The sequence below is a fragment of the Eutrigla gurnardus genome (genome assembly GCF_963514095.1).
Source record: "Eutrigla gurnardus genome assembly, chromosome: 16".
Taxonomy (NCBI): domain Eukaryota; kingdom Metazoa; phylum Chordata; class Actinopteri; order Perciformes; family Triglidae; genus Eutrigla; species Eutrigla gurnardus.
The window spans coordinates 7,750,847-7,778,782 of record NC_139927.1 but is presented as its reverse complement, the minus strand read 5'-3'; the positions used below and the strand labels follow the sequence as shown (position 1 = coordinate 7,778,782).

General features: G+C 42.6%; 2 protein-coding genes across 3 annotated transcripts; both read right to left on the bottom strand.

Moving 5' to 3' along the window:
• Positions 1 to 12,774: 12,774 nt before the first annotated feature.
• On the bottom strand, positions 12,775 to 27,798 carry LOC311026553 (choline/ethanolamine transporter flvcr2b-like). 2 transcript variants are annotated; one of them, XR_014598498.1, is made up of 11 exons: positions 26,777 to 27,797; positions 23,936 to 24,077; positions 20,880 to 21,020; positions 19,819 to 19,886; positions 19,425 to 19,528; positions 18,777 to 18,887; positions 17,386 to 17,491; positions 16,916 to 17,027; positions 15,847 to 15,902; positions 14,784 to 14,931; positions 12,775 to 13,382 (listed from the first exon to the last, which is right to left on the bottom strand). XR_014598498.1 is itself a non-coding variant. In XM_084030183.1 (10 exons), exons 1-10 carry the CDS (start codon positions 27,350 to 27,352, stop codon positions 13,317 to 13,319), a joined length of 1,482 nt encoding a protein of 493 aa, XP_083886309.1. In that variant the 5' UTR covers positions 27,353 to 27,798; the 3' UTR covers positions 12,775 to 13,316. The 2 variants fall into 2 exon arrangements, 1 of the variants encoding a protein (XP_083886309.1); XM_084030183.1 differs by lacking the exon at positions 14,784 to 14,931 and having other exon boundaries at positions 26,777 to 27,798.
• LOC311026555 (choline/ethanolamine transporter flvcr2a-like) lies at positions 24,429 to 26,080 on the bottom strand. Its single transcript, XM_084030186.1, has one exon. The coding sequence runs from the start codon at positions 25,517 to 25,519 to the stop codon at positions 24,596 to 24,598; it is 924 nt and encodes a 307-aa protein (XP_083886312.1). The 5' UTR covers positions 25,520 to 26,080; the 3' UTR covers positions 24,429 to 24,595.
• Positions 27,799 to 27,936: the final 138 nt, after the last annotated feature.

The following is a 27,936-nucleotide window of genomic DNA, read 5'->3' as shown; positions in this document are numbered from 1 at the left end:
TATACTGCTGGAGTCTTTTTTTGTCAGTGTGAAAAGTATTGTGAAAAAGAGTCAAAAGGTCCACCACTCGCTGGGAAATTGAAAACATGAGGGCGTTTCCACAAAAGGAAGGGACGAGGAGGCTTTGATTTCTTAAAGCGTTGACAGTGCAAGGACACCTTATACAGAAATCCCCAATGGCTCCTTGAGCAGCTCCCAATACAACAAAGACTTCAGAAGAACTGCAGTTTAAACGGCGGTGCCATGGGAAACCAAAGCATGTGATGAAATTTCTTCCTTGAAAGTACACCGTTATACAATTCCAATAGTGACCTAGAAGAAAAGGGCAACCATGAGAATGCAAATGACCTCCAAAGTCTCCCTTTACTGTTGCAATAATAGACAAAAGTCCAATCCAGGAGTCAGGACCAACTATCAAGAAGGAGTTATTTGAACTTCAGGGTTGTGCAAAACCTCTCTACTGTACATCCAAAACAAATAAAAAAAACATTTTGTGGCCTGCTGGTCAGGGATTGATTTGAGGCAGCAAAGACTACAGAAAAAAATCGCACACAGTGAGAATGGCTCCCGACCATGAGAATGGAGATGAAGCCGGGGGTTTCATATCGTACTAATAAGAGTCATATGGGGAGAAAAAGGCATCAGCAGTCGACACTGTGGATTGATGTGGAGCGTAGAGTGCGAAATCATGGCAGCGCTGTGTTTTTCTTGTGCTGTTGCGAAAACAGACACTGGGACTCTGTGCAAGTAGCAGCCGCTCCATAACGCGTGGGTTTACAAGCAAATGAGCAATATAACCGCTTATGACTCCCAACGCTGACACCACGCATCGCCATAAAACCACAACAATCTGCAACTGTGTGATTCACATCCATTTTGCAGATAAATTCAGCAAAAGCAGATCTATGACTTTCTGATTATGGGGCCATTTCACTTTATCTTTATCATTAGGAAACCGGCGGTGTCTTCTTCGTGGAAAACAAACTTGAGTTCATTATAAGCATGATTGGATCCTGCATCAGATCACTTTTCACTGGAAACAGCTTGCCGAAGGGCCCCGCAGGCTTCATGCAAAACCCTAATTTCCTTGCAAATCCCGTACAACAATATTAGTTTTAAACCAGCAAAGCATTTTACGTCATCTCAAGAGAGCGATGGTGGCCAAAACTGTAGGAAATAGAGTCACAGGAAGGATTTAACACTTGTGCCAAAAGACTGAGAGAACTGTGTGAATTTGTTTATATTACAGGCTCAGAGAACAGGATGCTTTAAATTGTGTTATGGCACTTTTTTCACACCTAAGAGCGATAACAATGCTTTTGTTATTGTTTATATTCTGGTCCTGAGAATATATTTCCTTTGACTGGAATTTTTACAGCTGGAAAGGCAAATGCCTGAAGTTAAACGTGGTATAACTCCAACTAAAAGTTTGATAAAAGGCCCCAATAATAATAGTGTATAATATTTTGTATACAAATAAGCCCATTGTGTACCTGTTCTTTTTTTTTTTTAAAGATGTATTGAAATATAGAAATTGTACCTATTTGCTGTCCTCCTTCATTCATATTTTTTGGTATATTTTCATAGATTATATTGTGCATTCAGCCACTTTGGTATTGCTTCCTTTGTCCTGCTAGAAATAAAGTGCAGGCCAGTCACATTACATTTTGTTTTCTACCATATCCTTTTGCTATTTGCTGATAGAGCAACCAAAGTTCCCCTCATGGATCATTAAAGCTTTTAGCTCGTGATTAACTTCAGTTTTGCTTCCAGCAGTGAGAGGGGGGGAAAACCCCCAACAGCAATACGTGATGCATCGTCAGCCTGTATTTCTCTGAGAAGGATATCTGTTGCATCACTTTGCATTTTTGTGTGATGACTGATGTTTTGAAATGAGTAAAAAAAAAAAAAAAAAAAGACCAAGACAAAAACAAGGGCTAATTGCTCTGTGGGATTATGATAATAACTTTAGTAACTTCCTTTGCACTGAGGCAGAGGGTGAACTGGGATAAAGGGGAATTTAACAGCCGTTAAGCTGCCAGGAGCCTGTTTGACCCTGTACGCTCTTATTCTGTACTCACTGGTAGACTTAACAAATACAAGCGTGCACGCAGGCACACATGTATTCTTACCCACAAGAAGAAAGTATTCACTTTACCAAAGTATTATGCTGTCAAGTGAAACGGATCCGATGTGCATGCTAGCTAGCTAGCTAAAGTGGGTGTGTGTGAGGAATGTTTTTTGTTAAGCTCTCGAGCATAAATCTGTGACTGTTGAGGCGGTGGGTTCGGTAGTCGTCTTACCCAAGCCACAACCAGCTCTCGCTGTTGCTAAACATTCATTGGGCTTTGTGGACGACTTATGATTGATCATAATTCACTAACCTGGCTTATTGGTGGGGTGATGTAACTTCCCTTTTCGCTCTCGGTGATCACATTCACAGTTGACCTGTTCCTGCCAGGGGATCGTTTCCAGAGGAATGGCGGTTTTTACCTCACTAAAAATCCAAACATGAGGAATTTACAGCATAATTCAGCCAGAAGGGGCAAAAAGGCGAACAGATGCACAGCTGATGCAGCAAATAGGAGATCCGAGTGGTGATTCACACACCTTACTTTGTCAAATAGTGAGATGAACAAATGAGACCGGCCAGAGGATCCTGGATCAAGTTTAGCCTGAGGCGGCCAGACAATGACTCAATAGCAGGTTTTGGACGCAATGAGTAAATCATAGTGGACTATAATTGTGCACTATGGACCATAAGAGCAGGTGCCTTAAAGTGTATTTCAGTAAATCTTCTTGATTTACATACTTGTTACCAAAAATAACAAAGTAAATGAGCAGCTGATTCTGACAGTACCAAAGTTTGAGCATATGAACAACAGAGGCCAACGGCAAGAGATGCAATACTTTTTTATTTACACATGGAGATGATGTTTAAGTTTTTATAAAGCAAATAACTGATAAAAAAATAAAAAGTGCAAGCTTTCCCTTGAAAACCTTGTCCTAAATGTGGATTTTTGATGTTGTCTGAAGCCTAGAAAGTACACAAATAAGCATTTATTCCTCTGAACGCCACCACCATAATATGCATTATTACCACAGAAGGTTATTTTTGAAATGAGAGCCTCTGATTGGTCGACAGACTCAACCCAACACATCAGGATTTGCTAATGGATGTAAGTAAAGTTGTTATGGCGGACGTATTGACAATCTGTTGCCTATTAACACATCCAGCAGACACGGAGCAACACATTGTGTTTTGTGTTAGTTCAATCTTCTTTTAGCTCGGTTTTTGGCCTACACCAACTCCAGGGGAAAACATCATTGTTGGCGGGATGAAAAACAGGCTAACTTCAAGTATGAAAGGGAAATATACGGTCCTAAACTAAATTGTGTTTAACTGTAAATTTGCAGGTGAATATACCTCTAATTAATATGCTTATTAAATTGACATGGAATGTTTATTAGTGTATGTTTTCGGTGAGGAACTTACTGTACTTGTCAACAGTGTTGAGGCTGGATTAGTGCCTGGATGCCATTGGCCAACAGCAGCTGTGTTTGTTTGGTGAATCACAAACAGGGTGTGTTTTGGATACGAGTCTCTATGCCTTCACTTTCTAACATCTTCATCCAGATGATTGTCAGTTGAAGAATTTGGGTTTTCTTGTGATCTCAGAACCTGTTTGGTGGATCAAAGTGGACGTGGAGGTGATGTGGCTAGATTTTCCCTTTTTTTATGGCCAATGATTGATCTCGGGGGTATTTGTCTAAAAAGAGATTCTCTTTGAACACATGTTGGTGGGCGTTGGTGTCCAACAGTGCTTTGGAACGGAGTAGCATGATGTAGTTATACAGAGTATAAAAAGAAAAATGGGATCTGATTATTATGGCTTGTAGACATGTATTCTGAGAGTAATGCAGGGGAGAGGGTTGAGATGAGAAAACAATTCAGAAGAAAGGCGACAGCTCGACATATCAGCATCATCTCTGAAACAGGTGACTTTAGATTTATCACAACCACAGTCATGTCTGTTAAATGCCATATCAGGCTAGTAAATCTTGCAACTCATGTTCCTGAGCGAACAATATGTAAAAAAATAAATAATAATCACAGTTAGCCATAAAAAGTTTATGAGATGAAGCGCAATTACACTGGAATCAAGCGTTTGGCTAGATGGCGTTTGGCGTAATGTGGGCAAAAGTCCACATGTATTTACTGAAATAAAGTTTAAACATGACAATTAACTTCAATCTGCATACATTCCAGTCTTTCTAGGCCTGCCTGAATGACGCTTGGTCAGTCGAGGTAATGTCAACTTAAGCATTCCTAAACCTAATTAAATGGTTTTGTCGCCTAAATCCAAACTTTCTGTGAAAACGGAAGTTTATTTTGAAAAGATGCTGTCACATCCACATCTAGTGATACTGATCATAAGTTAAATATTTAGGGCCAATGACCAAACTTTTCATAATTTCAGCACCTTTTCAGGTCTATTGTTTGACTTCTGAGGTGTTTTTGGAGAGGACCAGTGGTGTTCCACCTGCTTCTTCACAATGCCGTCAGTCCAAAACGGGGCCAAACTCACACTCAACAACCACAGCAGCTAGAATAATTGGTCTCCCCACACCCAACCCTCACAGAACTGAACAGGGCCGTGACCCGCAGTGTAATCTCTATCAAACAGCACATCACACATCCACTAACCATGGCGGCGGTTCAGGAGATGAGTCTGATTCCTGCTGCCCTGAACAAGAAACGGGTCAGAGTGGAGACTCTTACTGTTGTATTGTTGTTTGAGTTGTTTTTTTCTGCTGTGTGTTTTGAGTATGTACTGTTTCTGTAGCGTGTATGGCATTAGCTTTTGGATGGATACGGTGCTGTGAAAATTAATTTCCCCCTAGGGGACAATAAAGTCTTGAGTCTATAAATTGTCAAAATCCAATGAAAAACTGAAAGCACTACCTGTCTGATGGTTTTAAAGTTTCCATTGCCCAACAAACCCATAACCTAACAAATGCATCAGATATGGCTTGATACAATTCATGACTATTAGTTTATCTATATAATCTATCAAATAGTCTAAAATCTCTGAGCACTGATGTGTACTTTGGTTCTGCAGCAATGATCTCCTTTTGGACTCCAAAAGCAAATGGGAACAGTGACTGATCAGCTGTGACTGAGGGGTGAGCTGCATACAAGCCATTTTCAAAATGACTCATCCGTCTGGTTCCCTGGATTCAGACCCCAGCTACCCCCGAAATAAAGTGAAAACTGCTGTCTTTTCCATTTGAAAGAAGAAAAAAAAAAGAAACTACAATTATCGCCTTCCGATTAGCATATGAATTCTTGAGATATGGCCAAAAAGATATTCCCCAAAAGGTGTTCCTGAGCTATCGTGTTCCCCGAAAAGCAAGGTCACCATGACCTTTGACCTCCTGATCTAATGAGATTATCCAAGTGGATGTTGTTGTGAAATTTGAAAAGATTTGCTAAATGCATTGCAAAGATTAGGCATGGGACGATGGAAATTTACTACAATCGATTATTGTGAGCGTTTTTTATCCCGAAGCGTGATAAAATCCTACATCGTCCCATCCCTAACCAAGATATCACGAGAAAGGCACAGATGTGAGGTCACACAGTGACCTAGATGTGAAGATAAAGAGGTACGACTTATTTGCTAGACCAAGTAATAGTTTGATGGTTTCTATTAACAGACGGTCATTTTCGGAAATCGTGTCCAGAATTAAAATTCGGGGGTTACTCACGTAATAGAGAACGTGTCTTTTTTAATAAGATTGCTGGTGGTGCAATTGAGAGACACGTTGATGCAGATTGATTGTAGCTTTCTTTCTTCAGACTGAGGACAAATGGCGCAGTGGGTGATTAAATCCAGGCCCTTCGCCTGGACGCTTCTGGGGTGGATTTTCCGAGAGCAAGGGACTTGGCGCCGGGGATCCTGTGCATTTTCCACCCTGATCTCTGCTTGGCAGAGGCCTAAATAATAAAGCTCTTTTTACTGAGTGGCCCGGGGTTCCCTGTGTACAAATACAAGCCCCCCCCACCCCCATCCCGCCCCCGCCTCTGCTGTTTTAACACGACCCGCCGCCATGGGGGTTTACCTCACACCCCCACTAAGCTCCCGTCCTGTAGTTGTCTGAAAGTCAGCCCCCACTTTGCCGCAGACTCACACTCGGGTCAAGCCAATTTGGTCTCGAGGTTATTTTACTGGGACCAAAGTGCACAATGCAAGGCTTGATCAGTGAACGCAGGAAGCAGCTAACAACTGACAAACATCTAAACCAAATCTTGAGCAAAAAAAAAGAGTCACGGAAAAAGCGAAGTGAAGGAGGTCATTTATGGAGTTTTCACTATAGTGCCCACATATACCTTATTTCCTTGCCAGTCAATATTACACGCATGTTTTAGTGTTTTGACTGTTATTCTTAATTGCATCATGGAGCGCAGAAGGGTGTGAGACGGGTACGAATCACGGAAATGTAGCAAGCGGTGATGAAACGTCCATTCATGCGGCCACGCACGGATGTGTGTTTATTTAACTACTGTGCAGGTTAATCTGGGCCCTCAAAGCCTGGTGCTGTGTGTCGGTGCCAAGGCTCACAAGCTTTCTGCTCTCTGATCAGCCTGCCAGCTTTGAAACCTGAGGCGGCCGGAGAAACCTCCTCGGAAAAGCGACGACCCGGGCCTCTTCTCGCTCTCAGAAGAAACATTTCCAGGTAAATCAAAGGAAGTTAAGGTTTGTTTGTCTTTTTGCAAATTGCTGCATGACTACCTCGCTCGCGTAGAGTAGAAAAATGCTCCTCGTACAGTTGGTCATTACAGTGAGTCACTGACAGGATTTGGTGGCACCTTTACCTCCACATGCCCATAAACATAAACCATTTAATGGAGATCCAGTCGCCGAACAGCTGCGTAGGCGGGGGGAGTGTGCTCTAAAAGCCAAAACAGTAGCTCGGCAGTGGAGGAAAAATTAAGTGATTTTTCCATTTTTAACCGGCTGAGCCGTTTTTCCCCATGAACAATAAAATGAACAACACACAAGCCTCGGGGAACACTGGAAGAAATTAGTCCCAAACTGCAGTAGCTAATCAACACAGCCACAACACACGTCGCAACGCCCCTTACTGTGTGACACAACTGAAGGCAAACGCTCGAGTGGCACCCAAAGTTTCTTGTGCTGTAATCATGGTAAACCACACAAAACTCACCATGACATCAAGTTATTTAAAAGCTCAGATAATTAAAGAGGAGGGATCGTTTTTAATGAGACTGTTTGAATGTTGTCGAGGAAAAAAAAAAGAGGATTTAATGAATGTCAAAGTAGTTTTGACGAGGGCATGTCGGCATGAAATCTGAATCATCTTTATGAGACTGAGATGGAATATAACGATGTAATATAATAGAGGACTTCTGCATGCGCCGATCATTAACAGATACGAACAGGCTAAATCTGTTTTGTATTTTTGTGTTTGGTATTTCAAACACTCATTCTGAACAACTGGAAGAAAATTAGAAAGAAGAAGAAGAAGACAGTGGTACCAAGCACAGCTCCTCTGGCGCCGGGCCACCGTCGAATAGCAAGAATCGGTTTACAGTTCGACTTCATAGCAGCACCTCCCTTCTCTGCAGTCCATCTGCGAGCGACTTAGATTTCTCTAGAATGTGCGTGGATGAGGTGCTCGTTCAGCAGTCTCTCCAAAATACACCGAGTGGACATCTGTGTGTGTGTGACACGGTCTTTACGGCACTTACTCGTGTTTCACTTTCTGCCCCAGGCATACTTTCATCTCCCCTCTCTCTCTCGTTTGAGTATATTTTTTTCTCTGCAGTTGTTTCGACATCCTCCCGTTTCTGCCCCCCCCCCGCCTCTATAAAACGGCTTTACCCTTCTCTCTTTTCTCCTGTACTTGTACACCGCTCCCTCTTTACTACTGTTGTACGTGGCCAGCACCACCAACCTCTGCTGCTGTTTGAACAGGCAACACAAACGGGAGGCACGACGTCATGCTGTGTTCGCTGTGCCCTCCCCTCCACGTTCCTCCCCCCCTCATCATGCCTCATGATGGCGCTCCCACACCAACTATCTTCACTTTGGGTAAATCTGGTTTAATTCTAGTTTCTAACTAGTTGCAAGAAGGCCTTCAATCCAGTCCCTAAACCACATGTGACACAAACAACTGATTGCACAATGCTTTTTTGTTCCCCCCCCCCTCCTCCCACCTCGCTAAACAAACTAAATACAGTGTTTATATTTTTAGCAGTGTATTTTAGCGTTGGGGTTTGTGGGTGCAGGATGGATCATGGTGTGGATAGTTGATAATATCTGTGAAGAGCCAGCAGGCAGATAGGATCAGCCACCCTCGGGGCAATGACGTACTTCACCATGCAACAGCGCTGCAAAGTGAACCACCATGCCGCGGATCCTCTCAAGAGAGAGGATTCAGTGCTCGCAGGGCAGGGCGCCATGTGAGTGAGGTACACCATCACCCATCCTGTGGTGATGCTGGTAATCTGTCACATTATCAATCCCTCAAGGCCTTACCCGTGGCTGGGAGAGGGCCATGTGATGATATACACACCGCTAGATGAGAGTGTTGAATGCCGCTCCATTTATACAGAGTTAGCGATCCTTTAAAAGAATAATTTGACATTTTGGAAAATGGAGTCGCTATCTTAGAAGAGTTAGATGGGAAGTGCATTATTGTATGTAAACCAGGAGGCAGTTAACTTTAGAGATAAGCCGACTCTAACAGCTGGGAGTTTATGTACTACATACATTATGTACCGGAGTTTTGACCAGTTTGTTGCTGCATTAAAATGATTTAAATTTAATTGTAATTCCTGTTAATTTGGGTGATTTTTTTTTATTATTTGAAAAGAAAATAAGAATTCAATAGATATATATCTATGTATTTATTTCTTGCATTTTGTTGTACAGTTAAGAAAGTTAATTAACGTTTAAGTCAAGCCTGATGTTTCTTTAAACTTTTAATAAAAGAACGATCCCATTCACTTCCAAAAGTGAGACGTACAGTTTATTAATTAAGCACTGGTATTGATCCGTACTCGCAATGGGTCAATCAACCCAAAGCCCATGTGTCCAAAACGCATTAGGCTACCTCGAAAACTCACTAAAGAACAACTTTGTGTAATTCACAAACAGAAATATAAAACAACAATTTCTGGTTCTGACTTGTAGACGGGTAACTATGTTCATCAAAAAACACACACACTGTCTGTTTGTGAACATATTAAACAATCGTGTTAATTATTAAGCTTTAGGACGCGTTGGTTGGCAGATTTTTTATTCATTTATTACCGTTTAACGGAACCGTTTCCAGTCTTTTTAGCTAAGCTAACGGTGTCCTTGGTTTTCCTCCACTCATAACAAAGAAGCATCACTAACTCAAAAAAAGCAAATAAGGATATTTCCCAAAATGTTTATCTCAAAATCATCCCTATTGTGTGCTGAGTTACACTTCAGGTACTTATATCAACTCTTTAACTTCCAACTTTTCATTCTATGTATAATAGTTTCTCAGTTGAATTGCTAGAAAATATATCACAATGTATATCAATGTCACATTATAAAATTGCACATATGGTGAGATGTTTTTGTCTGAGTCAATAAGCATTGAGTGAATGAAGAAATGTTGCCTCTCTAATAGACATTTCCAACATCAACAAAATTGATTCAACAAATGCTGTGAAGGGGAAAAAACATTGGACTCCTCTTTCTAACCTCCTTCACACCTGACTTTGTCCTCATTAAGAGACACACTTGTTGAGTTTCAATGCAATAAAATAAAAATGGCAAAGGGCCTTAGCAAGTATGAACCAAGCAAACCCAACATGTTTGCATGTACAGTAAGTTCTTCCAAGCAGCGCTGAAATGCCATATGCATACAAGGGGCCTTATTCAAACATCCATCTCTGCATGTGGGTGGGCAGGCTGTCAGGAGTTTCCCCCAGCGAGCCTGAGGTCACACCCTGCTCGTCCACGTCCTTCCGTGACCTTCCTGTCTGCAGTTCATATATTCCACATTAATACAGGTCATAAAAAGAAGGAAGCTCTGGCATACTGTATAAATAGTGTTGACACAACAAGTGACTAAAGGGGCAGTGTTGTATGGTTATGATGTCAGCCGTGTGCCCTCCTCGATACAAACAAACAAAAATATCTTCCTCTTATTTGCAATTTTCTCACCCTACTTCTCTTCAGAAGTAAAGTGCTTTAAAAAAAGAAAAAGAAAAGAAGGATTTGATTTATGGCGGATGACTGGCAGCTGATGTAATTTGTAAGAATTAAGTGAGTTAGATAAGAGTGGAGAGAGTGGGTTTTTTATGCCATCCCCACAGCTGGATTTTGCATTAATGGATAGGATTTCGACAAATCTACGAGCAAATTAACCTGTAGTACCAGGAAAAAGTCATGACAGAACCTCTAACAGCCAATGTATGCCAAGGATCAGTCATTAGCTAACTAGAGAACAATGAGATCATGAGAGAATCAGTCAAATGGGAGTACTGGCCTCAAGTCAGGATGATCTCATAACAGAGCCGCTCAGAGGCAAATTTATCTCTACTTATGCCAATGAGAAGTTTAATGTAGTCATTTATTCAAACCAGCACTTCAGATCATCAGAACTCTGCTGTATTCATTTTCAAAAGCTGTTTCAATGATAATAGAAAGAATAATATAGCACAGAGAAGAGTGATTAGCCTATGTTTTTTCTTTTCTCTTGTACCCCGCACTTGAATCCTTCTGGGCCTTCTCCCTGAGAGGAGAAATGCTTTGTATGGGACAATGCTGCCACCATGTGGTCACAAGAGGCACATACACATAAACCTGTATTTATCTACAAAATAATGCGTATTTTAAATTATGGTCAATCTGTAGACTTGATTTAGATCGGGAAACATTCCCCCCCAAAACATAGTGAAAGGCAAAATATATGCGAAACCTCAGGAAGTGCAACAGAGGGTAGAAGTAAATCATTTGTGTAAGTCGACCTTTAACGTAATAAACACATTTGGTGGTGTGACGTGTGTTGTTGGAAGCTCACCTGTCTGAACGCATTTTATACAGCAGGAAGTCCTCCACGATCTGCTCCGGGTTCCACTTCTCTGCTCCTTTATTCCCAAAGCACATGACCAGTCCACTCGGTAATAAAACCGGTCCACTCGGTGATAAAACCGGTCCACTCGGTGATAAAACCGGTCCACTCGGTGATAAAACCAGTCCACTCGGTGATAAAACCAGTCCACTCGGTGATAAAACCGTCCACTCGGTGACAAACCAGTCCACTGGTGATAGTCCACTCGGTGATAAAACCAGTCCACTCGGTGATAAAACCGTCCACTCGGTGATAAAACCGGTCCGATCGGTAATAAAACCAGTCCACTCGGTAATAAAACACGTCGTTGGGCTTCTCGAAGTTTTCAAACACTTGATTGAAGTGTGTTCCGACGGCCTCTGCTGTGATTGGCCAATACTGTACCATTTTCTGCCTCTGATTGGCTCACCTGATATCACCTACCCAATCAAAGGGAGAAGAGGGCGGGTCATGCCTTGCCATCGCGGTATTCGTTAATTAGCGCATTACCCCCCAAAACGCGGAAGTGCCTTAAACGTGCATTTTCCCTACCGGCCGCCAGGGGGCTACACATGCTGCTGATGTGCATTTTTTTGTGTATTATGTATTATGTAAAATAGATGATAGCAGGACCTGATTGACAGGTTGATATCAAGGCATAGTGGTCTAGTTGCAACGAGATACCGATGTAATTAGCTACTTTAGAGATTACTTTAACACTTAGCTGTAAGGTTTACCTGGAATTAAATCGTCACTCCTCCGTTGGTTGCTAAAATCCATCTTTAAAACCGTAGTGAACAAACTAAAGCTGACATCGCAATGATTACGTCCACTTCTTATATAGTCTGTAGTATCACCAAAGAACTTTTATACAGAAAAACGACTTTGTCGCATTAAGAGTAGATGCTTATTTGTTACTTCCACCCCTAATATTTACATACAGATAATTTAGTCCAGAGGTTGCACATTTAGGGGTCGTCCCCCCTTCAGAGGTCAAAAGATGAGGTGATTAATGGGAGAACACATAGTTCTGATACATATTTGTATTATTTATATGGATTTTTCTCTAGTCTTTGCTTTTTGTCGGGGGGGAAATCCTCTTTTGGGCCTCAGACAATTATTTAAATGAAACCATCTGAGAGACTTAGAGAGGAAATCATCGCTTGGTGGAACTGCAAACAACTCAGACTCATCTAAATCCTGTGAAAAGGGGCCCAAAGTACACAGCGGGTTTTTTTTGTGAGGTGTTGTATTTCAGCTTATGTTAAAAATCTTAACTTGAAAACTACTTTTCACCAATTTACTATCTGTTGAAAATCTGTACTAATATTTTTCTTTTACCATTTCATTTTCTATTATCAACACTATTATACAGGGGGGGGCAGAGACACGTTAATAGCTATATCTACTCTTACAAAACCTGCATGTAACCTAAACTTCTGGTCAACATGTCACACTGCGATCACTGGAGAGAGAGAGAGAGAGAGAGAGAGAGAGAGAGAGAGAGAGAGAGAGAGAGAGAGAGAGAGAGAGAGAGCATCTGGATTCACTTGGTTTATAATACAGCTAGTAGTTTCAGGTAGGTTTCAGGTAGTTTCACCATGATATATATATACACTGTGATGTAAAACATGACACCAAATGAAAAAGAGCAGCACTTCATAAACCAGTTTTATTTCATGTTAAATAAGTAAACATGAACGGTGGTGCACATTATATTACAAAAAACATGTGTCATGAATATTTCATCCCTGTGGACTTCAGTTGATTAGACGCCTTTTTAATATGCTGCTGTATAAATTATGTTCATTAGATGAGATCTCCTTCACTCATAAAAAGCTGTATTTACACATTTTGTGTACTTGGTTACGTAATTAGGCAAACACGCTCTACGTAATCAACTGTAAACTTAAAATACTGACAGGTAAAACTGTTGCGGTGCAAACGTCCCACAGATTAGAGTATTCGTTTAACACATACATATAAAAATATCTCTGAACAGTGAAGTGCTCAAAAGTGTGCATTACTGGATTTATCTCAGAATGTCTTTTTTTAAAAAACACATAAATAGTTAATGCAACACTGTACATCTTGCTCTTCTTCAGAATTACTGATTGTGCTGACCCACCACAGTATGTTACAGCGTAACGTGAAGGAGGTTGCGGTCATTTTATCTTGTGTTAGTGATTCAGCATCTAAAGTCTGGCTTCTTTGATGATGGACGGTGACGCCGGGCTCCCGTTGTGGCGGTCCGAAGGTCCCTATCGATCAACAAAAGCTTGTTAATTCAACAGTTTTATGGATTCCACAAGTTGTCTTTTGTCTCTGTAGATGATGAAGTCGGAGAATTCATCAGAAACAGTGAACACATGTGCAGCTAAACATCAAAGCTCATGATTTCCTGTCTTTTATACATACGCCTGCATTAAACACTCAAGATGAACATGTGACTGAAGAGAGCCCAGCTGTTTCTGCTCTTTTCACATCTTCCACATTCTGCTGCTTCAAGTTATTGAAAACCTTATATATATATATATATATATATATATATATATATATATATATATATTTGTTGAGATTCTCAAGGTCACAAGGTCAAGGAAAGGTGGGAGGACAGCTCAAAAGGATTTAAGAAAAGACGACCACACTTTCACTAAGCTACGTCATTATAAAGCGCCCGCTGATGACTGACAGCTGATGATCGACTGGTGGGTCTGCGGTGGAGAAACTACAATAATGGACTACAAAAAGTCGTCCATTTCTCCCCATGTGGTTGCCATTGAAATCGCTTCCCGCTAGCCGGCTTATTCAGGCTCTTTCCGGCTTCTTTATTATTATAGTGCAAAATAGATCCCGTTCTAGCCAGAAGAGGGCTGCTATACGTGTTTTAGTGATTCAGTCCCTGTATAGAAACACAGGAACTGATTGGGAAGAATTGGCCTGTTCCCAACCACAATGATTAACCATTCCTCGATGTTTTGATCACATCAGCTTTTTACATGTGCTTTCCCCAGTCGTACTAAAACGTTGTAGTTTATTTGCATTTGTTTGCATAATACGATCTGATTGGGCACCTGAAAAGATGAACTTTATTTTCCACGCTAGCGATGCAGCGGAGCCACAATTCATTTCAGCATAATGTGACGCAAGCCCATGCAAAGTCAATGAGATCCGTCAACGGAAAGGTGTAGTGTGAAAGCTCCTGAATGTGGCCTCATTGTTGCCGACTTGGTGATTTTTTCTAGATTTTGCAAATTTCAGAGTTTGTCTGTGCTGGATTTTTCAGATCACTCATTTAAAATCTAGCATAATCTTGCTTGTTTCTAAATATTACCAACCCCAGCTTTAAGGTGCACAGTACTCACAATCTAATTCAAGCTAAACTTCATTCAGCCATCATTTATTTTATCATCTTCACCTGTGCTTTATTTTTTGTGTGAAAATGTCTTGAATAAAAAGTATGTAATACAAAAATCACAAACTGAAACAGTCTCAGTGAAAGAAAAAGGTTCATCTTTACATCATTGTGTGAATTTTAAGCAGCGTGATAGGAGGAAACGAAGCAAAGGCGGATCTGGCAGTGACAGGTGACGGAAGGGTTAGGGTTAGGGTGCAGCAGGCGATCGGAGAGAGTGAGTGCTGATTTTGCTCTGTGCTCCTACCTTTGTGCATCTGCGTGTCGAGCTAAGATTTGTTTTGAGTTTTTTGTGGAAGCAGAAAGGCTTATTGATCAGGCTGTGAGGGAGGGATCTGCGGCTTGGAGATTAGCGCCGTGGCTCCGTAGTCTTGTCCCGACATCTGCCCCTCCACCTAAAACAACAGCTACTGATCACTTCTCATTCAGCATTCATAGAGACGTGATGAAGCCGCTGCAACAGGCCCGTTTGGTGGCCTAATTCATCTACTTAATTCTTGCTCTTTTCTATTTGTATTTTATAGTTGATTAAAGTCACCAAGATTTTTAAAATACAAATAAAATCCAGCGTGGGAGTTGTGCTTAAAGGAATAGTTTAACATTTTGGGACTTTATTCTCTAGAGTTGGGCAATAATGACAATTGTCTCCATATCGCATCACCTCCTTAGAGCAGGTTCTTCCTCTAATAACCTCATAAAAGCAATGCTACCTGGTTGGCAAGTGGTGGTGAAATAGAAAGACTGAGACAGGTGGGAAATCACAGCAATAATGCACGATCTCTTGGTGCTATCCGGACAGTTTCACTAATATTTGTCACTTCATACTTTATGTTTCAACATGCAAGAAGATGCATGTGCTGTCAGGTTGCACCTGAGACAGATGAAAACGGCCCAATGTGCAGCAGAGGCATTGAAGCGGTCTCGGGTCAAATTCAACAGAATTTTCATTGAGCTGGAGCACTTTGATTTCATGCTTTCCAGACAAACATATGACAAGCAAACATATAACAGATGGGCCTTTTCCACAGCTGCTATTTTGACTCATCATAGCAGGAAAGAGACAGGTGTTACCGATAACATTAAAGACGGTTACGTCCATTCAAATGTCTGGCGGGCTATGACACACTCTGAAACTGAAGCAGCTAAATACAATTCAACCAATCGTTAATTTTATTATTTAAAACCCACAGAGAGAACATGTCCTGCATGAATAAAAGGCCTGATTTCAAACACTTCTGCCACAGTTCCCCCTACAGTATCCCCAACACACAAACACACCACAACACCCTTTTTCTCTCTTGAATACTTACTGCTGCTTTGGCCAACATGTTTGCATTTTGTCTCCGCAGGTCAGACTTTATAAAGCCTGCAGAGAAATAAAGAAATGATAGGTTCAGGTCATGAAAATGTGGTTGAAAGACATGATGTAATGCAGGTGACTATCCAGTAGGTGGCTCTTGTGCACAAACCCACTACAGTGCTTCTGATCAACACTTTGTTGAGGATTTCCCAAGACTGTGAGGCAACAAATGCAAATAGGAAGATAATACAGTACGTCTTATTCCTCCTAACTTGCCCTCAAACTAATCATTCACCTCAATTTCCACTTAAGTAGACGATTCCCCAAACAATTATGACCTTTGAAGCTGAATAAACGACAGACAGCCACGACTGTTAGGACTCACATTTGTCACACAGTTCATAGAAGTGAGAGTTCAGTTGTGGTTTTCTCACAAAGCTGTCGTTTCAATATAAAACTGGCACAATGAACAAGAAATTCACTCATATGTCAAAAGTGAGTCAGTTGCAAAAGACAGTGAGTCAGTCAGCTGACCTTTGTGAGCAGAAAGGTCTCATTAAATAGTCTCCGTGGGGCTTTTTTTTGCACAAAGTTAATCGCTTCAGCGGGTAAAGCGGTTTTGAAAAGTTACACATTGTTAAAATCTCCATAATGCAAATAGACCTCGGTGTCTTAGTGCTGACTGAGGTGGCAACTGAGGCATGAAGTCTCACATGTAATACCTGAAGACAAGCCGCTACTGTTTGTACGTCGGTGCGCATGTGCAGAGTTTGTGGTATTTTGTTTACTCAATAGTCAGTGGACAAACAAATGTTCCCCCCTTGACTTTCTCGTGAAGAGGACGGGGGAAATGACAAAATGCCTGCGTTTACACTAGGTGACATATTTCTCAGGTACATGCAACAACAAAAAAACACATGCGTCACGATGCAATATTCCTGCATTCAACCTGAAAGTCATTCATTACAGGAAAGATAACAAACTCAATACAACAATAGTTGAATTGTTGTAGGTGAAATCAAATCAGAAGCTTGCTATGACTGTACGCAGCAAATGCTTCCCCGTCAGAACGGTCTTACCTGTCATTACCGTGCCGATGAGGAGAAAAACACAGAGGAAGATGTTTCCTGCCAGCGTGCCGAAGCTGTCGATGATCTTCCCCTGGCAGATGGTGAATATAATGCCAAAGACCTGTGTGTGCAGAACATGAGTCAGTAGTTTGGAATGCACACAAGCACTCTCACAACCACAACAAGAGCTGCTACCTGCAATCAGCTATCAGGGGATTTGTGAATGGCTGCAGCATCTCTCTGAAACTTCAGCTAAATGTGCTCATCGTTCAAACGCTCATACAGAGTTTGCAGGAATGTCTGTTATGGCTGTTGCATGTTGCATATTTGAGGAAACTGGTTCCAGGTCTGCAGGGAACAAACTCAGACTGTTCCGGTGAAAGAAGGTGAATGACTGCAACCAGTAAAAACAGGTACATTTTGGGGGGATTTTCTGCGCTATCATGTTCTCAGTCACCCTTCAGGTCATGGAGCTTCACCTGTGCTGAACAGTTGAGGAGTCCGGATGAGGTCCCTTCTGACTCTGGGTACGTCAGCTCGACCGCAAACTCAAAGCCCAGCGGCAGGTAGCCCGTCATGAAGAACCTGGACACACACACACACACACACACACACACACACAAGCAGTGCAGAGATAGACAGGAAACATCAATCACAAGCTGATTTATTTGCGCCTCTTTTTTCTTCGAAACCGCAAACGTGATTTCACCAATACAGCCCGGACTTTGCATTCATGGTTTCACGCCAAAATACACCTCAGACAGACTCTGTCTAGTGATGACTTCTCCCTCTGCGTAATCACTTCCAAGTGGAGGAAGACTTTGTACCTGATACATAACAACACCCTTCTCTATGATGTAAAGATAATGGCCTTGCTATGTAGGAACAACCGGTTTTGAAAGCTGTCCTCCAGCACCGTCCTTCCACTGAAGTGAGGAGAAGTGAACCAAAATCACACATTAGCCCGCATCAGGACAAAATCCCTTTGATATTCACGTATGCTCCCTCTGACTCTGATTATTGCTCTATATGTGGTTGATTTCAAAACATATTCTTAGATTAAATTTGATTAGATTAAAGAATATAATCTAAGATATGTTTGATAAATATATATATATATTTTTAAAGAGATACGATAATGATAGAGAAATTACTATGAAAATAAAATGATTGGGACAGAAAAAAAGACTCTTGTACACACTGAAAAAAACAAAATAAGTGTTGACTTTATGACCTGAATACCAGGAATTGGAGCCAATTACTCTCCATTAACAAATTACACTTTATGTGAGTCTCATGAATGACGTGTACCGGCTGGCATGTGTGAAGGCATGCATGGCACGCCTATCATCAAGGTGTGCCTTCACAGAAATCAGTGCCTTTGAGGAGCTGTAATGATTTCACAACAGCAGCCACATAAAGGTTCAGCCCAGATGTCAAAGTACTGCTGGGGACAAGATCTGGTTTTATGACTTTCACCTCTCAAGATATCATTCATAGTGGCTCTACAACCTTCATTTTAACGCATCTTACACACATTACTGTGACGCTTGTAATTTGAATAAACAGCCACGATCCATACAATGTTGCCGGGTCGGTATGTAAAGTGTGTGTATGCACAAAGGCTTATCAAGCACTGTTGCATTGTTGCAAAACGGCAACAAATATTGGACTTGGTGTAATTATGGAGCAAGGTTGCACAAGTTTTGTGCAGGTTACCATCTGTGACAAATATGAGTTTAAACGTTTCTTTGGATGAAATCCATCTTGAAATACAGTATTTTTGGGTTGTAAATACTTCTATATACATACAGTATACACATTTTGGTTTTCTGTGTCAAAATAAATGAATGAATGAATGAAAGAATACCCAAGAGCTCCAGCGGTGATGAAGACCACCCAGAGGTGTCCCAGGCTGAGTGTAGCAGCATAGACTACCATCCCCACCAGAGACATGAAGTAGACCGCGAGGGTCGTCTGCCTGCAGAAACACGTGAGAAATAAACTGAACAACAATCATCATAATCATGAGCAATTCAATCATAATCATGAGCAATTCAGAGTTTTTGAGCATTAGTAGCACTATGGAGACTTTTCGAAAACCACATAAAATCACATATGTGACACGTTTGAAGAGAATATGCGTCAGATCATCACAAAAACTCAGGCCAACAGGGCCTGAATGTGTCCTTGCTTGTAAATAAGACTGAGGGGGTTTGACTGAACCCCCTACTAGTGTGCACACTGCTGTAACCACATGGCCAAAAGTCCCATGTGGTCAGGAAGAGGCCTGTTGTTGCAGCATTCTGCACCTGGAAAAACAGACGCCGAGCCCCTATAGCCAACATATAAACACTCAAGCTGCAACCTGCAGCAGATAAGAGGCATAACTACGATAAACAGGCAGAAAAGTCTCTGCATGTCAGATAAAATAACTCCCATTCCTCGCAAAAAAAACCTCTCCTTCAGGAGGACAGACAGCTGTTCTTGTACTTTTCCTTTCTGACGTTCCCCTTACTTGTAGGTTTTAGTTTTGTCCAACCAGATGCCACAGATCAGGGAGCCGACCATCCCCGCAATCACAATGGTGAGGCCGATCCTCCCAGCATTCACCTCTTCTCCCTAAACGGATATAGAAACGCAGGACGTACACATGAGTGACCTTACATACCAAAGAAAGGCGAGGAGGTTTGAAAGAATGTGGACATCAGTTCAACGGAGTTAAATTGGTTCAAGCATCGTGACATCGTAAAATTTCATTAAAAGCTTCAGCAGACATTTTTCATATACACATATTAGTAGCAGCAGCCTGTAGCAAAACTTCACAGCGTCTGATGAGGTAGGTATTAAGACAGAGGAAACATTCAAATCTATAAGTCTATCCACATACAGACGCGGTAAGCAGGACTTACAGGGTAATGCTCGATGATCATGCGGTTCAGCAGCGTGCCAACGGCGTAGAAACAACCCACGTTCAAACCTGCGTGTTGGGAAATATCTTTGAGCAAAGTTTGCAAACCACAAACAAATTTCAGGAAACAAACTAAATTGATCATCAAACTGACTTCCTTGAGCTAATAATTATGAAATCTTGTAATGTGAGCAGTCAAAGGGATTTGGTCCCAAAATCGGAGACTTGGGGGGAAAAGAGAGTAAAGTAAAATGTAATGTGAAAATGTTAAGTAGAACAATGAATATATCTTTCTAAATTGCAAATATAACTGTCGCTGAGCCTGTTACTTGAATATCTAAGAGGCTCAGGATCAGCAGCTACAGCTGAGGTAAACAGACAGGGACAGGTGGACCTGCAGGGCGGAGAGGGATGTCACAGGTAAATACGACACCAGTTACCCGAAAGATCCAGAATAAGAAATACCGCAGACACACAGACAGACACAAACTGATGACTTGCTAAAAATAGTCACATGGACGGTGTCAGGGAAATGACCTCGAGGAGGTCAAGCTAGGTGAACGAGTTTCCCTAAACGCCTCACAGCTGTTGGTCATGCTGTGACCGGCTGGACCAAAATGTCAGCAAATGAACTCATTTCATGTCTGCGAGGCCTTCAGGGACATGTTTGAACTTTATGGCACGTCGATATTTGGTTAAACATTGTGAGACACTTTGAACCCTTCCAGGACACACACACACTTGTGAGCTTATGACTTTTATCACATGTAATGATAAGATTAACTTGTTAAAGAGGGAGTTTTGGTTCTTACACACACATATAAAAAAATATGGATCAAATCTATCTGGACTTTTCCCTCAGAAGATGGTGGAGACCAAAAACAGAGCTTAAAGAGAGTGAATAATTGCCCTTACATGCATCCGATGACCATGAACTCCAAAATGTATGATAATGTTGATCTGCCATGGCCGGATGTGTAAATAAACAACTGTTTGCTAACGGCGGTTGTAGGCCGATGTCTTGTTCAGAGCAACAAATGACTATGAAGGGTGATGACTGACCGTACGTGACGATGAGGAGGATGAAGGGCCTGTTGCGGAGCAGCCTGAGAACAGAGGCCGTGTAGGAGTAGCTCTCCGGTGGGATGCTACGAGCTGTGGCCTGGGCCTGAGTCGGAGGAAGTTCAGGACGTTCCTGGAAGACTGACATATGACCAACATCACCGTTAAACACACAACGGCAATGCAGCCAGAATGATAAAATACACAAGTGCAGTAGGATCATATCTTCTCTGTATATATCATACATTTCATTTTGGCGATTTTATTCCTGGCTTGTTAACCTCTTTGGCTCCACGTTGAAACAAGCTGGTGTTGTACTACAGTCAACATTGCAGTAATTACAAATATGTTAATTCATAGACTTAGTGAATCACAGGAACATACACAACAGAACATGAATTGCTCTACAACACATGCTGTATATTTCACTCCCTCCAATTTCTTTTTGCCTTTGAGGCCGCTAAAGGGCCAATTCTAATGGGAATATTACATTATAGTGTTATATTCTTAGTGTTGGACACCGTGTTTCTCCGTTTTTACACGTGGAAAGAAGGCTGAACGCTTCCTCAAATGTGAGAGGGGCACGTTGTGAGCCGTGAAACCGGATTCCGACACAGCTGGACGAGTCCAAACACGTTGGACACATCTTCCCAAACAGACAGCCAGTCCCTGACCCAGAGGACAGTCCTCTTCTCTGCCGAGTAAAGGCATGTGCCCTCAGGCTTCATGGGGGGAACACAGATGTCTGTCTTTCTGGTTCTTGGAGCTGAACCAGCCTTTTGTTGCCGCCAGCAAATCAGACCTGAGAGCTTGTGTTCAGGAACCAGTTCTGACTAAAAATAATGAGAGCAACCGGTGTTATAAGGGATCTCGGGGTACTCAAATACTGTACATTTTTTAAAAATGTTTTGTGCATGCATTTACAGTCCACCAGATCCATATTCGCCGGTTACCGATGGCTGCCGGTTGCCGAGGAGGACGCCAGCGGCCAAACTTCTTCTCTCACCTCTCTTTGCACACAGTTTATGCAAAATGTCTGAATCCTGGGACTTTGTTTTGCCCCGCTGACTCACAGTCACTGTTGCATGGCTACAGATGGCCCTGCCAGCAGGACGGCCCTCACACATGGCATCTTGCATGCATGCGTGAGGGTGCGCTTTGTGTGTGAGTGTATGTGTCATATCATGAAAACCACTGTGGCCAACTGGTGCGAATTATCTCGCCGGAATAGCCGAGAGCGGCATCAATCACGTCCACTACCGGTCAAGTTTGACCCGGGCCGAGAATTCCCTCATAATAAGCGTCTATACCGATGACACCCTTGTTCTTCTTTTGCATATATGAGACAACTGTGGTGTTAGGGTGAAAGAATACTCTCTTCCTGCTGCAATGTTCTCACTGCAATGGTGACAGAACAATGGTGAAAAATTTGAATTTTTATATTATTTTATGACATTGCAGGTGCTTGTGCTTGAGGGTGCAGCTCTCATGTCTATGTCATTTTTTAAATTTAAAAATACCGGTATTTTTGTGTATTGAGGGTCACTTTAGGTCATCAAATTTCAGGCTAAAAGAATGACATTTAGTGCATTTGTTTTTACTGCTGTCGGATGTCATTGACCCGATCAGTATGTATGGGTTAAGACAGCAAGCGCCTTATCTGTAGGGACATATAATGTTTCAACTCATATCTACTCTGACAATGTGTCTGAATGCTGCACATAGTGCGACTGTGGAATGCCTTCACAAGCATCCTTTTGTGTGTCTGCATGCAGGACGCTCCAGCCCATTGTTCTCCATAGAAGGGTGCAACATCCTTACACAGCCGTTTGTTGTTGTGGTCTACGCACACAAGCTAGATTATAGGGAGTACAGAGCATTTGAGCACTGAATGTACTCGTCCTAAGGCTGAATGAAAATCATTTAATGCAATTTCATCTCTTTTATGTGAATTTTTAAAGGTTTTTATGTTCTTTTTTCCCCACTTTGTGCTGTTTTTTTAAGTCTGTTCTCTGTCAATGTCAATGGGATTATCCTGCATAAATAAAGTTTAAATTCAAATTTCAATAAATGAATAATTCTGACGAACCCCTTTTGTTATTAATCTCCCTCCTTATGATTCTAGTTTTCTCCACAATAAGACAAACAAGCAGAAAAACAAAACGGGATTTCTACATGAGGTGATTAATGCAATTAAAAATATAAAATCTGAGTGAAACTGTAGGAAAAAGACAAAGAGGGTCAAACTTCATGGTCGGCAAATATTAAGCAGATGACAACTACGCATTTCCCCATACCCACATCCTGTTAGTCAGTTCCTTTTACCAGACAAAGTGATCATGTGATCATAGATCCTCTATATATATCTATAACTAATAGAAACTTCACAACATAGTAATGTTCTGTATGCTGAAGCACTCTGTTCCTTTTGTGCCTCCTGTGACATTTCTCCTGCCCGTACTTGTACAACAGTATCTTTTCTTGTGTGAGTTTACCCTTCAGGGAGGGTTTTGTGTTGTGAACATGCAAGTCAGCACTTTTCTTGACCACTGAATGGTGCCTCTTGTCAGAGTAAGAAGTCTGCTGAAAATTACAACTATTATCAGGTGGATCCACTGAAGAAGAAAATCCCACTGGCTTGAATGAAAATACAATCCACACAAATAAGTTTGAGTGTTTCTGAGGGATAATATTATAAAAAGTGTACTGAGGTGACGTCACTTTGTGTCTTCATTCATTTTACTCACTTCACTGCTTCATTAACCATCTTGCTTCTCTGCCCATTCACCTCAAGATCCTTTATTACACGCTACAGTAAAACCAGTTGAAATAGCATTTAAATCTTATTCATTTACATTTTTATGTAAATTGAAAAAACCCGAAAATGAAACCGTAAAAGCACACACGACCCTCCAGAGTGTCTAGCCATGCAGAAAAAAAGTTTCCGCTTAATCTGCAGGGGTTTCAAAATAACCGACTCTGTCTGCATGGCTAGATAACACACGAAGTCTATAAGAAGAAGAACAACACTCTACGTGCCGCAATGCAAATCTTACCAAAGACGACGAGGATGAAGAGCAGGGTCGCCACTCCGGCTGTGATGTAGAACATAATGCTGATGTGGTGAGCCAGCTCGTCCATGTCGTCCACATTCGGCACCAGGATGGGAGGCACAAGGAACCCGATGGCGATACCCAGCTAGATCACAAACACACATATAACACAAATAATAAGAAAAACAGTTTGGAAGTGAACACACATTAGTGATTATCTAAGTAATAGCCAATCAAGGTTGCTTCGCTGCCGTTTATTTTCTATATATCATACAAACTGACCGAATGGTACCACAGGGTGCATTTAGGGGGCCCTTACTGTTTGTTTTAAATGATAAAATAAATGATTTGAATATCCGATAACCCACATTCAACGTACCACATGCAACAGAAACCATCTCATTTACAGTTGCTCTCTTATGACCACCAAATCAGGTTGCTATAGCAACATGTTTTAACAGCATCTAGGCACAGCCGAACTTCACGTTTGCGGTAGCTGTAAGTAATAAAGCAGAAGTACAACGAGGAGGCTTCAGCAGACAGTTAACACAATTTCCTCTGGACTCTCGCACCGAGGCACAAGAAGTCCTCTGTGACTCCGGCATCCAGTGCAGCTGCGGAATCTGCAGACAGCTGCCTCACTATATGTGGACCCTGCTGGTTTTAGATGAGATGAGTCCCACAAACCTGGTTTCCCACAACTCCAATAGAACAAGCGGAGGAGACCTCTGTCTCTCCGAACCACACGGAGGCGAGGTAAGAAGGAATACCGAGGATGAACACGGTGGCTACCGAGCACACGAACTGGCCAAAAAAGGTGACCGGGAACAGATTGGGACCGGCGCTACCAGTTTTGATCCAGGCACCGATGCAGTTAAAGGCCGACCCAACGAGGACCACATCCCGGACCCCCCTGTTGTCCAGAAGCCACAGGACGGGCAGGATGAGGGGAATGTAGGTGAGCAAGTAGATCATGGACAACCAGTCGATGGTGGCAGAGTCAATGTTGTAGAAGCGCATGAATATGTTGCTGATGATACCGTACTGGAGCCACATGGAGGCGTTGCTGGCGGAGACGGCGCTGAAAAGAAACAGCATGAACCAGCGACGGCGGTAAAGTTTGGTCCGGCACTTAGGGACCAGCTCTGCCCGGTCCCCCTGCGAATCCCCGACGTGTAACCGTGACCCAGTGGAGACGGCTCTGCCCAAAGGTCCCGGAGTCCACAGCAATGAAGTGAGGCCCGCAGCAGGATTCTTTGCAGCCTTGGACCACGGCCATCTTTCACCACCGAGTTCAGAATTTGCATGGTTGTCTTTCAAAGTGTTTTGTGGCATTTTGACTGTCCTAGAGCGGGGCCCCCCGGAGGTGAGAGGTCTGAAGATTTCAGAGCTTGTGTCCCTAACAAGCTGCTGTCCTGCGTGTAAAATGCCTGAAGAGGAAAGACGTTTTTTTTCTCTGAGAAGCCAGAGAGGGAGCACCGCTGGAGTCCCCGTTGTCTTCCCTAGTGTCCACAATCCACAACTCGCTGCATGTGATGGCATCGAGCCGCCGCATGTCCGCATATTTATCACCTTCAGGCCTGTCATGTGATGTTAATACAGGGCATCTTCCAGTTTCATTCCAAACCTCACATTACCCCTTTAGTTAACTGCCCCAACAAAAAAACAAAAGACTTATCTCTCTAACTGTAATTAACGTCTCCCAGGTTTATGTTAAGTCATTGCTATTGATACCTACAACATTCCTTTCCTCCAGTCATTTCATATGAGTGCTGTTTAAAATGGATATTTTACTATGTATTTTGTTGTATATGTTGTATATAAAAGTATAGCTGTATATCTGTGTACTCCTGTCGGCTTGTTTGGCTGCTCTCGTGGATCTGCTGCCTCTCATTTAAACAAGACAACAGAATGCGATCGCAGCGCACTAACAAATACTATTGTGTGTGTGGATACAGTGGAAATGTTGTGTGTCTGTTAAGTGACCACCACAAGTCACGGCCAGAGATCCAGAAGGCGGAGTCCATGTGTAATGGAATGTATGTTAAACGTATAATAAATGTAATTCTGTATATTAAGTATGAATATTCCAATGTGGCTATTTTAATGCCCTCTTCTCTTTCTCACATGAATAAACTGTCCAGTTACTTGTATGTTTTTACTTTTTTTAAGACTTTTATGGCCCTCTAAGTCACCTCATTTTTACAGAGCTCATTTAGGTGTCCTCTCTGGACCTAGACCTGGATCTGGACCATGTGGAACAGCTGGCATCCGCATCATCGCACAGCTTCAAGACGTAGTTTGTTTTTATGTTACATTATAGATTGTTCCTTTACTGCCTATTAGGTTTCACTGGTTTACAAAACATAGTGAGTTTCTAGTTAGACAATAAAACAAAGAAATTAAAAAATATATATAGTGTTTTCTTTTTCTAGTACCCTTTCTGTGGTTACTCTTATTACCATGGCTGATAAAGTTTTGAACACCTATAGTCTTAATTTATCACTGTTACAGTTTACAGTATACCTTCACAAAACGGTACAGATGAATCAAGGTGCATCCTGACATTTAAATGCGTCTCCAATGGCGTGACGGTTCACTGTATCCTGCTCCCATTCATTCTCCCTCACATTCTCAGCGAGCCATGTTGTGTCTGGAGCGCACGGATTGCCCGCTCGTGCGTAATTACGCAAAACGTGCCAAATCAATGTGGGAACGTGCGCACGATCAGTGGTTGAACTGTTAGTTTAATGAGTGATGAAGTCGGCAAAGAGCTACTGTGGTCTAATTACTAGAAGACAGACAGACAGGCAGACAGACAGACAGACAGTCAGACAAGCCTACCTGATTCCCGAAGACTCCGATGGAGCAGGCGGTGGACACCTCCTCCGAGCCGAACCACACCGACGCGATCCTCGAGGGCATCCCGAGGATGAAGACCTGCGCGAACGAGCAGCAGAACTGTCCCAGGAAGGTGACGGCGAACAGGTTGGGCTTGACGCTGGTCACCTTGATCCACGTGCCCGCGCAGTTGAGCGCCGTGGCCACCAGCGCGATGACCCGCAGCCCCTTCTTGTCCAGCAGCCAGGTCACCGGGAAGATGAAGGGGATGTAGGTCAGCATGTAGATCATGGACATCCAGTCTATGGTGAAGGCGTCCACGCCGTAGAACTTCATGAAGATGTTGTTGATGATGCCGTACTGTATCCATTGGAAGGAGTTGCACAGCGAGTAGGAGCTGAACAGCAGGACGATCATCCAGCGCCGCTTGTACAGGCGGGTGGGTCGCGGCGCCTCGGGGCCGTCCAGCTGACCCTCATCGGGGGCGCGCTGCAACGCGTCGCCCGCCTCCGCGTCCTCTGTGGCGCGGTCCTTGTTCAGCTCAGCGTATTCTAACGGTAGCGCTCGTTTCTCGCTCATGGTGAAAGTAGCCCGCTAAGCACACTCATGGGGAGGAGGGGGATACACTTTGTACACTCACACGCCGCTACTGTGGGGTCCAACCACCGCAAAGCAAACACAAAGTGGCTGATATTCGGTCCGTTTCATGGGCTCTCCGATCTGTGAACGACAGGCAGACCTACGACTTCATGTTGTCAGCTAAAAGTTCAGTCAACAACCAAAAAAACACACAAAAAAACATGGCTATGTTTCAGACTGGTTAATATGCGAGTAGTGAAGGCTCTACAACTTCCAGTTTGAGCGGCATTTCCTCCCCCGGTGGAGCAGCAGTCGGATCGACGCCTTTCAGCAAGTTCAGTGAGTTACAGAGAAATTCATGAATGAATATGACTCCTTTCGGGACGAGGCTTCCGTGTGTGTTCACACGTTTTACTGTGACCGACTGTCGTGACCCCCCCGCCTCTCTCTCTCTATGTCTCTCTGTCTCCCTCTCTCTCTCTCTCTCTCTCTCTCTCTCTCTCTCTCTCTCTCTCTCTCTCTCTCTCTCTCTCTCTCTCTCTCTGTCTCTCTGTCTCTCTCTCTCTCTCTCGCCACCCGGACCT